Source organism: Plecotus auritus, assembly GCF_963455305.1.
Source record: "Plecotus auritus genome assembly, chromosome: 3".
NCBI classification, from domain to species: Eukaryota; Metazoa; Chordata; class Mammalia; order Chiroptera; family Vespertilionidae; genus Plecotus; species Plecotus auritus.
The window spans coordinates 69,596,062-69,608,405 of NC_137772.1; the positions used below are offsets into that span (position 1 = coordinate 69,596,062).

The following is a 12,344-nucleotide window of genomic DNA, read 5'->3' on the forward strand; positions in this document are numbered from 1 at the left end:
AACAAAGCTCCACATTATAATCCCCCTGTTATTACAAGATCTGTGCTGTCTTGGTTACATTTACACTTCAATTACAATAACAATGCTTTCATCTTAACAGCTTCTAGTTTCTGAAGGATTAATTCTCAAGGATTATGTTATAATGAGAACAAAGGTTATTGACTACTTTTCTCATTTCTTTCTGAAATGCTTTGCTAGCTAAATAAAAGAGAAACCAAATTTATGCCAAGATGTTTTCTTGTTTTCTCTCTGCAGGAAAACATAATGGAAGTTATAAGAAATCAAGAGTTTTTACTGCTTCCAGCTGAGGAGCTCCATAAACTCCTGGCCAGTGATGATGTAAATGTTCCTGATGAAGAAACCATCTTCCATGCATTAATGATGTGGGTGAAGTATGACATGCAGAGAAGATGCAATGACTTGAGTATGCTTCTCGCCTTTATAAGACTTCCACTGCTTCCACCACAGGTAAGTGTGATGCTGTTTTAATAGCTACAATTTACTGAAAAATCTTATGTTCAATGTAACATGAAAAATAATAACATTAAACTGTTAAAAATCACTTTAAAATTATATATATATATATATATATATAGTATTTGGGATAATAATGTTCAATGAATATGTATACATATATACATACACATACACACATACATACATACACACACACAAACACACACTTGAAGGCACATTTGCCAAACTAAGTTTTATGACTCTCCTTACCATTATTTATTCACATTTTTTTTTAGTTTTAATCAAATGCTTTTTTAAAAGTAGATTTGATGGAGGAAGAATGATGGGCCATGGGTCATGGGTCTAAGTCCCATAGATGCTGTAAAAATAGGTGTCTGTTGAAATGTGGGAAGCTAGGTGTTTTTGAGCACTAACATAGTGCTCAAAAATTCTATTAAATAGTAGGACACACACCATAGGAGGCCAAGAATGTAACCAGGGCTTCATCTTTTCATGAAATGCCTTTCCTTTATACCCCCCCCCAGTATTTTGTCATAAAAATGGGAGATGCTCCTACCTGTCCATCTCATCTAAACTATTACATCAGAACAACATGAACATCTTTTTTTTTCTTTTTTTTAAAATATATTTTATTGATTTTTTACATAGAGGAAGGGAGAGAGATAGAGAGTTCAAAACATCGATCAGCTGCCTCCTGCACACCCCCTACTGGGGATGTGCCCGCAACTAAGGTACATGCCCTTGACCGGAATCGAACCTGGGACCTTTCAGTCTGCAGGCTCATGCTCTATCTACTGAACCAAACCAGTTTCAGCACAACATGAAGATCTTACTGGCTTATTTGTTCTAAGACTACACATTACATATGCAGTTTTTATTCTTATTGGTTCAGCTGCTGTATCTTGCTTGGTAAAATATATTTATTTATTTTATAAAATAAAATATTACTTTGTTTTTGTGTAACTAATAAAAGGCTTTTAAGGTAAATCTTATATAACTTCCAAAAAAACACAAACATAGCATATAGTCAATTCTTCATTCCTCATCTCTCAAATGGGGGAATTACAAACATAACTTTATATATACTTTCAAACAACAAATGTACTGGAAGAAAGAGTAAAACACATTTTCTTTTCATAAAATGTCCTTGGTTATAGGTGGAGCTGTTGCTTCCATAATTAATATTTATGAATTGCATGTCATTATAGGTATTTTCTATGCAATATTTCTAATCTTAAAAACACAGCTGTGGTATTAATATTAGTTATGTTGTACAGAGGGGAAAACAGTTTTTAAGAGGTTTTTCAAGGGTCATAGACCTAGTGGAAAATGTAGTTTTTCTGCAAACCTGGCTAGCCAGATAGGAGCTTGCACAGAGACATTTCTTCTGTGAGTTTATGTTGTTTACCTGCTTGCTCTCTAAATTGGAAGCTCATAAAAATGTCCTGAATACAGCAGTTCTGAAGGCCCCCATTAAAAGTTGGAAAGGAAAGAAGAGCAGGGGTACACACACATTCCTTTTATTAGTTACAAAAATATAAAGCGTATATTTTATCTCATTTAATTTCTATAATATCTTTCTGTATTGAATATTATTATTACCATTTGACAAATGAACTAAATGAGAATCAGGATGATAGCTTGCTTTCTACCAGGTTGTAGAGCTCAGATTTTTCTCTGTTTATACAGGGTGGGAGGAGAGTGGGTTTACAGTTGTGAGTATACAAAACACAGCGTTTATGTTTTCTATTCTTATTCATTGTTCATTGCATTATTTTCCATTTGAACAATGGAGGGCCTACTTTTGCCACACCTTGTATCTGAAACCAATGTGTGCTTCTTCCACTGCTGGCAAGTGAGTTCAGCATGTATTTCCATGGCTGGCTTCATATCTACAGCAATGTCCAACCAGTGTTAAAAGAGAGTTTGGTAGAATCTAGGATTTTTCAGCTTTTTACACAAACTTTCAAAGTTGCAAAACATGTTAAAGCCTTTAAGAAAAGTCATTATGATAATCAGGAAAGATTTTTGCCTTGATCCTGGAATCATTAAATAAGGTTTTGTCCTTAAATTTTACAGTACTTAATATATAGGTCTTTTACAATCTTTAAGTGATTTGTTGATAAACACTCTATTTGTGTAATTATATTATACATATAATTATATTATATATTATGATATGTAATTATTAATAATTATATGATATTTAATTGTTATAGCAAAGCACAATATTGTGTTTTAAAATGCCAACATTATTTAAAGGAGTTAGAGTCTGCATTTTTCTAGTGAGGTAAGAGTTTATTTTGCAAAAGATGTATTAAAGGAGACAAGAAAATAATCAGGCTTTTGTTTTTGTAACATCACTTTTATAAAGCTAAAGATAAGTTTCAGGAGAGTGAGAGAACAATATTTGGAAGACCAGTTGTGAGTAGCTTATGATATTGTTAAGCAAAACATAACAAAGAACTGACAGAGGCAAGGGTGAAAAAGACAAAAATTTAGAAATATTTAAGATGAGAGAGAGAGACAGAGGAAGAAAGAGAAAGAATACATGCTTTCAGGGTAAAATTAAACTAAATAACCTATAAATAAATTTACAGCTATAAGTTTCTATTCAGTAAATGCATGGAAAAATTTCTTCTTTTAAAATAAAAACAGATAATTCAAAAACAAAGGAAACATGATAAAAGATTGATTAGAGACAAAGAATAAATTTAGATACAGTAATAGTCTTTTCTCATGAAGCAACTGACCAGCTCAACTCAGGCAGATTTCAGTTCAGCCATTTCTCACAATCTGCATTCATGTCTATTATTATTAGGACCATTATGTGTGTTTGGTTATTTCTGAAGTTCACAAGAAAAAATCTACTCTGATATTTCTTATTATTTACAAGTGAACATATTATTATAGTATATAAATTATGGTAATTTGGTATAGAACAATATAATGAAGATATAAATTTTGGTACAGAATGAGGACAACAGTGATAAACACAATGAGTTGTCTTCGTCTATGAGTTTTTTGTGTGTGTGTTTTCTCTCTTGATTCCTTCACCATTTCAACCAGTTCTGCAACCCCCTCTCCTCAACGACAATTGTCAGCCTGTTCTGTATGACTCTATTTTGTTAGTTTTTCTTATTTATTAGACTCCACATAGGTAAAATCACATGGTATTTGTCTTTCTTTGACTGGCTTATTTCAGTTAGCATAATGTTCTCTGGGTCCATTGATACTGTCACAAAGGGTAAAATTTTCTTCCTTTTTATAGCCAAGTAGTATTTTATTGTGTAAATGTACCATAGCTGTTTTATCCAGTCATCCACTGATGGATACCTCTTAACTCTTACAAATGAATAAGGGAAAACCAATTACTCAAACATTAACACAATCCATCTTCATTCTTTGTTACTTTTTTATTTTGTTTTTTGTTCTGACTTTTCCCTGGTTTGCTTGCTGCCTTATTAATTAATGATATCAGGCTATCATCAAATAGATAATCTTCACAAAACGACTGTAAGAGTTTATAAAAATTGTGGAGTGATTTTACCCTTCTCCAAAGAAACTTAAACAGTGGCTTTAAAATATAAATTTATAGGTAATACATGCTTCTAAAATCTTACAAAAATTTTCTTAAATACTATTTGTATTCATGGTTATTTAACTCACTTATGATGTTCACAGTTCAGGTTACAACATTAAAAAAACAAGAGCTATATATTTCAACAAGTTTTAAGTCAACAGGCTTTTAATGTAAAAAAAAGATATGCACATGTATAAATGTATACATATATATTATTCTCTGTGGTGAAGCAAAGAGAGTAGAGAAATTGAAATCTAATCTGAAAGTCTTATTTTTGCTGCAGTATACCAAGTGTCCATGTTTACATTATCAATTTTATTTCAGATTGGATTATTCCAATTAACTTACAAAGATGTGGGGTTTTTTAGGCATCTTAAAACAAAATTCCTTGTATTCCTTTGTGGCAACTGCTCCAATTATCTCTTCTCTTTTCCAGCAAAATATACAGTTATTGTCTGTAGTCATTAAATCTGTTTATTCATCATTCTCTCTTCAACCTGCTATATAGTCAGTCCTTTGAAGTGATAAAGGTCAGCCAAATCCTCCATGCTGTCATTTTCCCCTTCTCACTTATTTTCAACTTACCTGGCATCTCAGCAGCATTTGACACATTGATCTGGCCACTCTTACTCAATTGTCATAGCTAATTATTTCTACTCTGTAATGTTGCAATGTCCAGGACACAGTTTTTTCTGCATAGACATTCACATTTATTTCTGTGCTTTTAAATACTTTATGGGAGTCAATTACCAATTCTGAATTTATATCTCTAGCCCCAAACTTTTCTTCAAAGATAGATTCAAATACCCAATTAGCTACATGACATCTCCAATTGAATATTAAATAGCTATTTACAACTCCCCATGTCCAAAATGGAAGATTTCAAAGTCCCAAGACTTTTCTCTCATTTCAGTAAATATCATTACCAACTGTCTAGTTGCTCAGGTTGAAATCCTAGAATCATTTGTAATTATCCCCTTTACATTGCCTTTAACATTCATTTCCTTGCAAGTCCTTGGCTTTATTCCAAACCATATCTTGACTCTTTCTACTTAACATGCCTTCAGCCACATCCTAAAACAAGCCACCACCATCTTTCTTCTGCACCATTTACATAGTTATTATTCTTTTATGCTTAACCACTACAATGATTTCTATTTAGCAACCAGAATGGTTCAATTTCTCTCAAACTTTTAAGATGTATGCACTTAGGACAAAATTCTAATATTGCTGTCCTACACGACCCTTCCTCAACTGTCCCATGGCTATCCATCTGAGCTCATTTTCTACCAGTTCTCAGGATCCTACAGGCACATTGATATTTTTTTCTGTTTTTTGAGCAATTTAGTTTTATTTATTCTATAGTATCCTGTACCAGCTGATTCTGGGGACTAGAAACAGAGGCATCTCAAGAGAAGATAGTGGAGTTGGTTGAATTATTTTCTCAGGAGCCAGCAATGATGAGGGAGGTATAATTGATAGGTAATTAAAGACAATAATAAAATAAACACACACACAAAAGTCAGTCTGCTCTTATTTTTACTATACCTTGGCAGTTCTAAACAATATCTGTGGTTACACACTCCTACCTCCTGGGTAGAACTGCCCACCATTCTCCTTTTCTGTTGCTTTACTACCTAGAAGGTGTTCACCCTCATCAATGCATAACCAATTTTTTTTTATTAAATATGTCTCACCTTAAATGTGTCATGTTCTTAGCACTGCCACCCACTGTTTTCGTGCTTAGTTGTAGTTTGTTTTTATCTCTTTCCTCATAACTATATGTTTCAGAAAACCAGACTTGAAGGTCTTTTTTCACAAAGTTCATAGCATAGTCAGTACTCAGTAAGTATTTGCTAACCAATAAATGAAAACTTTATGCTAGGTCTTAGGAATTTTAACTTCACTGATTTTAACTATTTGTTGACATCTTATCTTCTACTATGAGAGAGAGCTCTACAACAGTGTAAACTATGAAGCTAACAGTAGGAACTAGGAATACTGTTATAAAGAGGGATCAGAACCTGATTCAGACTTTACTAAAAATATTTTATTGAATGGATAATGGGAAGGAAAACTTGAATAGGATATGATTTCTCATCTCTTTGTTCCATTAGATATAGTCATAAAACATAAATTTTGCAAAATCACTTTCATACCTGTCAGTGGTGCATTTAAAAATAAGTTGGCTACAAGAAAATAGTTTCACTTGCATTGCTAGCACAATGAATCAGAAAACAAAGTACATTTTATGAAGAAAATAAAACTGAATTTAAATATTAAAACAGATCATAAGCACTTTTGTAAATATTAAATAATATACATAGTATTTACCAAGAGGCCACAAAGTGCAAAAACAATTATTTTTCTCAATTAAACATTAAAGATAATTTTATATTTTATTCATGCTTACTTTATATAAGAATAATAAAATTAAAATAGGATACAATATTTGTAAGAGGACTAAGAAAAATTGTAGAACATTTGGAATAAAGGCAAAAACTGTTTGTATCATTAAACCTTTTCCAGTGATTTGTATTTAGGATTCAGTGAATTTTGAAATAACTCTTGAAGCTACTTTAATATTTTAGTAAGTGGAGTTTATAGAGATGAAATCTAAGGCTTAAAATAGGATCCTTAGACTTAAGAATACGCTTAAGCTTTGGGAAAATCTCAAAGCTTAGTAGAGGAAATTTAATTGGTCTAATTACATAATTGTTCTTTTCTTTTTATAAGTCATTTTGGGGGTATATAGATAAAATACATTTGTTCCTGCATCCAGTGCCCACATTGCTGTTTTTATAAAATATTTTTGCTTATTCTTTGAGGATCAATTAGGTGGCCTGAAGAGTGATACAAACAGTGTGTTGTTAAAATTCAGGGAAGGTGAGGATGCAAATCATTAAATGTCTGTGAAAACACCGTAAGAAAATTGGAATTTCCCTGGTGTGTAATAGAAGCCATTGCAGAGTTTTAAACATAGGAGGGTCTGATCTAAGGTACACAATTAAATGCACTCTGTAGTTGCTATGTTGAAAAATATCTTGAGGAAAACAAAAGTAGGAAATGGAAATCAGTTACTAAGTGACGGGAATATAGAGGTAAGAGATTTTTTTAAGGGGTCAGATGAGGGCAATGAGATAGTAGCAACGGAGATGGTCAGAAATGTCTGTGTTCTAGGTATATTTTAAAGTAGAGCTGGCTAGATGAGAAAATGAGAGAAAGAGATGAATCATAGAAATTCCACATTTTTTTGGTTTGAACCCCATTGAGAAAAGATGCTACAGAACACTGACTTTTTAAGATTTCTGTGAGGCCTCTAAGTGGAGTTGTTGAGTAGGCATTAAATGCATCATTCAGGAGTTGTGCAGGTATGGCCAGGATATAGGTATAAATTAGGAAGTTGTTTGCATTAGATATAATTTCAAGACATGATATGAGATGGTATCATCAAAAAAGTGAGTATAGGTAAGTAAGGGGAAAAAATGAGAATGATGTTCTGGGCCATTGAAACATTTCAAAGAAGAAAGATTCTAGTGACCAAAATGGAGAAACTACTCAAAGAGAATAAAACACCCAGGGAGCTTACTTGATATCCTAGGATTTCAGGGAATAAATCATCACAGAGGAGTGAGTGATCAGCTATACCAAATGCTGCCGAGAGGTCAAATAGAATGATGCCCAATAATTGATTTTTTTTATTCCACAAAATAAAGGTCATACGTGACTTTGACAAGATAAGTCAAGCAAACATGAGAAAATTGAAATTTAAGAGTAATTATATATAGAATACATATATAGAACCTTTAAAACTGCAAAACTGAACAGAAAACTTAGTCTGTAGGGTTTATCAACCCTTGGTCCACTTAGAAGAAAGATAAACACATTGAAATTTCAAGTTGGGGTATTAAAAAAAAAGAATAATTAATTCTAACAAGGAGTTGGAAAGTAAAAGTTAAGAAAACTTTAAAGAATAGGTCTTCAAATCGTCATTTTGTTCAATGTCATTTTGTTGCTAACTTTGATGAGATGCCATAAAAGCTTATTTCTTGTTTATATCAATTAGCCTGTGGCAAATTTGGTTTTGTTATATGTAATTTCACTTAAAGTCACAGAACCTATTGACAATATTAACTGACATTATGTACTATAGCAGACATAAGGAGCAGCTACTACCTATAGAGCTAAAATAGAGCACCCAAGGAAGCACCCATCATCACTACCAAACCCCACAGGTAAGATTTAGATCTCCTTGAAGAGGGCACAATTATGGTTCACCGGATGTCAGAGAAGTGGTGAAAAAATGACAGAACTGGCTAGAAATCTGTCCTCTAGAACTCACTATAAATTTCTATCTAGGTGTCCCAATAGAGATGCGGTCCTTGGGAATCACCTGAGGGACCTTCTGATTGGGGGAAGGCTCTAGGAGCTCCTGGCCAGTATGCATTGCAGAAGGCAGGCACTGATGAAACTGCATTCACTGCAGGAATCCAGAAAGTGGACACAGTTAACAGGAAAGCAAACTTTTTCCTCCTAGTGTCTATGCAGAGCCCTCTACAAAGTTTAGCATAGTGCCAGCTGGTAAAGGAAAAAAAAAATATTTAAAGGGCTCAGGTCCATTTTCACAAACAGCCAAAATGGATGATTTTGGAGCTGAGAGTTAATAAATTGATAAAGACCAAACTGAGGGAGCAGAGTCAAGCATGTTTGTATATTCAAAGGTATAATCTAGAAAATTTGATGATATAAGAGAGAAAAAAAATGTTTGGAATATTTTCTTTGGAAGAACTAGAGTATGTAAGATTTTATGCACAATGGATAGACGGCTATAGAAAAGAGATTTGAACATTTTCTATGTCAACAGGTAAAAAGTAAAAATATATGTGAGCAAGAGTTGGTAGGTTAGCAGATGCAATGGTGTGTGTGTTTATTTGGATTCTTATAAATTAATTTAGTGTTTGATTATTAAATTAATTTAGTGTTTGATCTGGAAAGGTTACTTAATTTCATTGGACCTCAGTTTCCACATCAGGGCTATGAGAAGATGGAAATATTCCTTCTGACACTAACTGTATGAGTGAAAATAGTTTTTAATTTTCTAAATGTTGATGCCGGTTCAAAATTATGTGCCATAGATGATTTTATAGATAATTAAGAAATGTACATTTCCCTATGTAAAAAAAAATTTGTATTGTCTCAAATTTCTCATGATCCTTTCATTCATTTAAAATATACTAAAGAAAAACAAACAACAACAATTAGAAAATAAATAACTTTCTTTTTGCTCAATTATAAATTGATTTTAGTGAAATACTAGAGGCCCGGTGCATGAAATTCGTGAATGGGGGTTTGTGTGTGTCCCTCAGCCCAGCCTGCACCCTCTCCAATCTGGGACCCCTCGGGGATGTCCGACTGCCTGTTTAGGCCCGATCCCACTGGGCCTCACAATCCAGGACTGCTGGCTCCCAACTGCTCACCTGAATACCTTCCTGATTGCCCCTAACCGCTTCTGCCTGCCAGCCTGATCACCCCCTAACCACTCCCCTGCCAGCCTGGTCACCCCTAACTGCCCTCCCCTGCCAGCCTGGTCACCCTTAACTGAATTCCCCTGCAGGCCTGGTCACCCCTAACTGCTCTCCCCTACAGGCCTGGTCCCTCCCAACTACCCTCCTCTGCTGGCCATCTTGTGGTGGCCATCTTGTGTCCACATGGGGGCAGGATCTTTGACCACATGGGGGCAGCCATCTTGTGTGTTGGAGTGATGGTCAATCTGCATATTACTCTTTTATTAGATAGGATACAGGCCTGGTGCACGGGTGGGGGCCAGCTGGTTTGCCCTGAAGGGTGTCCCGGATCAAGGTGGGGGTTCCCTTGGGGTGTGGGGCGGCCTGGGTGAGGGGCCTGTGGTGGTTTGCAGGCCGGCCACACCCCCTGGTGACCCAAGCAGAGGTCCTGGTATCTGGGATTTATTTATCTTCTACAATTGAAACTTTGTAGCCTGGAGTGGAGCCAAGTCTTCTGCTTGCTCCGTGGTGGCAGCCATTTTTTTGGATTTATGTATCTCCTATAATTGGAACTTTGTAGCTTTAAGTGGAGGCCTGGGCCGGCCAGGGTGTGTGGAAAGCTTGGCTTCCTCCATCGCCGGGGAAACCCAAGCCTCCCTCCTGTTCTCTGTGGCCTTAGCCATCTTGGTTGGGTTTATTTGCATATTCGCTCTGATTGGCTGGTGGGCGTGGCTGGTGGGCATGGCTGGTTGGTGTAGCAGAGTGAGGGTTAATTTGCATATTACTCTTTTATTAGATAGGATAGATGCCTTCCATTGTAGTCATTTTTTTCTTCACAATTATCATTCACAACTTTTAAATGGCCAAAAATGTTACAACTTAAAAAATAAACTTTAAAATGATTTTCTTAACTTCTATAATTTAAAACATTCCTAAGAGGCAAGGAAACAAACTATGAACTATGTGAAGGAACCCTAAGTGAATTGAGTTTTATTACACATGTACTGAAACAACTACTACTGAGCTTTTAATTACCAAGATTATCAGTCAAATCAAACAATTTATTATATTAATGAATCAGAAAATGGAAAACAAATACCCCCTAGAGAAGAGCTATTTAACGCTGATGGCTGTTCAGAGAATCAGGCACATACACTCTTTTCCGTTCAAATAAAATGGAAAAAAGCTATAGGTCACCCCAAATCATAAAGTTGTTAATTTAATAATATTTAATAAGTAGCAAATGGTATACTGCTAATGTTAAAAATGCTAAATACTTGTTTATTATCCTATATAATAAAGGGCTAATATGCAAATGGTCATCATGCCCTTATGCCCTCGTGGCCTGAGGCCCGGGAGAGGGGCAAGCCACCCTCCCCATGATCCTGGGGGACAACGGCTGCCCCTGTGCCTGTGGCCTGGGAGAGGGACAAGCCACCCACCCCATGGTCCCAGGTGCTTGCGGCTGCAGCCCAGCCGAAGCTGCCCACCCACGGTCCCCTGCAGCTTGCAGCCAGCCCGGGTGAGGCTGGCCCGGGTGCTGGGTGCCTGCAACCAGCCAGAGGGAGGGAAGCCCGGGTCTTGGGTGCCTATGTCCAGCTGGAGGAAGGAATCCTGGGTCCTGGGTGTGGGGCGAGGCAGAGGCGGTTAGGGGTGATCGGGCCAGCAGGGGAGCAGTTAGGGGTGATCAGGCAGGCAGAGTTGGTTAGGGGCGATCAGGCAGGCCAGCAGATAAGCGGTTAAGAGCCAGCAGTCCTGGATTGGAGAGGCAGTCAGACATACCCTGAGGGGTCCCGGAATGGAGAGGAGGCAGGCTGGGCTGAGGGACCGTTCCCCTGTGCACAAATTTCATGCACCAGGCCTCTAGTTTTACATAAACATTCAAAATTTATTGGAGCATTTTTTCCAATATATGAAGGAAAATTTTCCTAGAATGATCAATCTTATTGGTGCTGAGTACCAAGCTGTTTCATATTCTAACTACGAAGAAAATGGCACACATACCAATTTACTATTTCCCACATATACATCAAACTTTTCCATTCAATACTCCTGATGAATTTACTTTCTATATGATCAGTTTTAAGTTAATGAAAACAACTTCAGATTTTACTATTATAAGAAACTTCTATTATTCTGTCATTGACTTCATCAAATATAATTTATTAAGTGGATACATTACTTTTCTCATGATATATGAAATATCAGTGTTAATATTTTTACCTTTGTTAATTTGAAGTCATTTTCTACCCACTGTTAGCTTCATTATCTGGCCAATTGATATCAGCGTAGAATTTGTTTTCCATAATTGCCATAATGTTTTGCAGGTAGAAATTGAGATTCTGAGAATTAAAACAAACTATTCTAGGTAATATTTTTAAGTGAAAATTTCACTGATACATGTAAAATTAAATTTAGGAAGCCTAACTCAAACAATTTTTTCCCCACCACTGATAATAAGCTTTCATGCAAAAAATTGTATCTTTTTACTCATGTCTTGGCATTTATCCCATGTTGAAGTATAAGCTGTCATTATGACACCCACAGCAGAAGTGAAAACACAGATGCTGAGAAGCTCAGTGTTTCAGGTTATATCTCAAGTAGGAATCTAGATAATTTAAACCCCAAAGCCTAATTTTATTAAAATTAGTTTTTTTCTGAACAAATAGGCAATATTTAGTTACCTATAAAATTTTCCTTGAGATTTATAATCATATACATGTTATGTATTCACTCAATGTTCATTATAACCATCATCTTAATAAATATATAGCTACATC

General features: G+C 35.5%; 1 protein-coding gene across 1 annotated transcript in view; it reads left to right on the forward strand.

Moving 5' to 3' along the window:
• The window catches only part of KLHL1 (kelch like family member 1), a 435,664-nt gene that overhangs the window by 298,116 nt on the left and 125,204 nt on the right, over window positions 1–12,344 (forward strand). Inside the window, exon 5 of the mRNA XM_080659234.1 lies at window positions 256–468. Within this exon, the coding sequence (XP_080515360.1) occupies window positions 256–468 (213 nt within the window). The remainder of the gene's footprint in view (window positions 1–255; window positions 469–12,344) is intronic.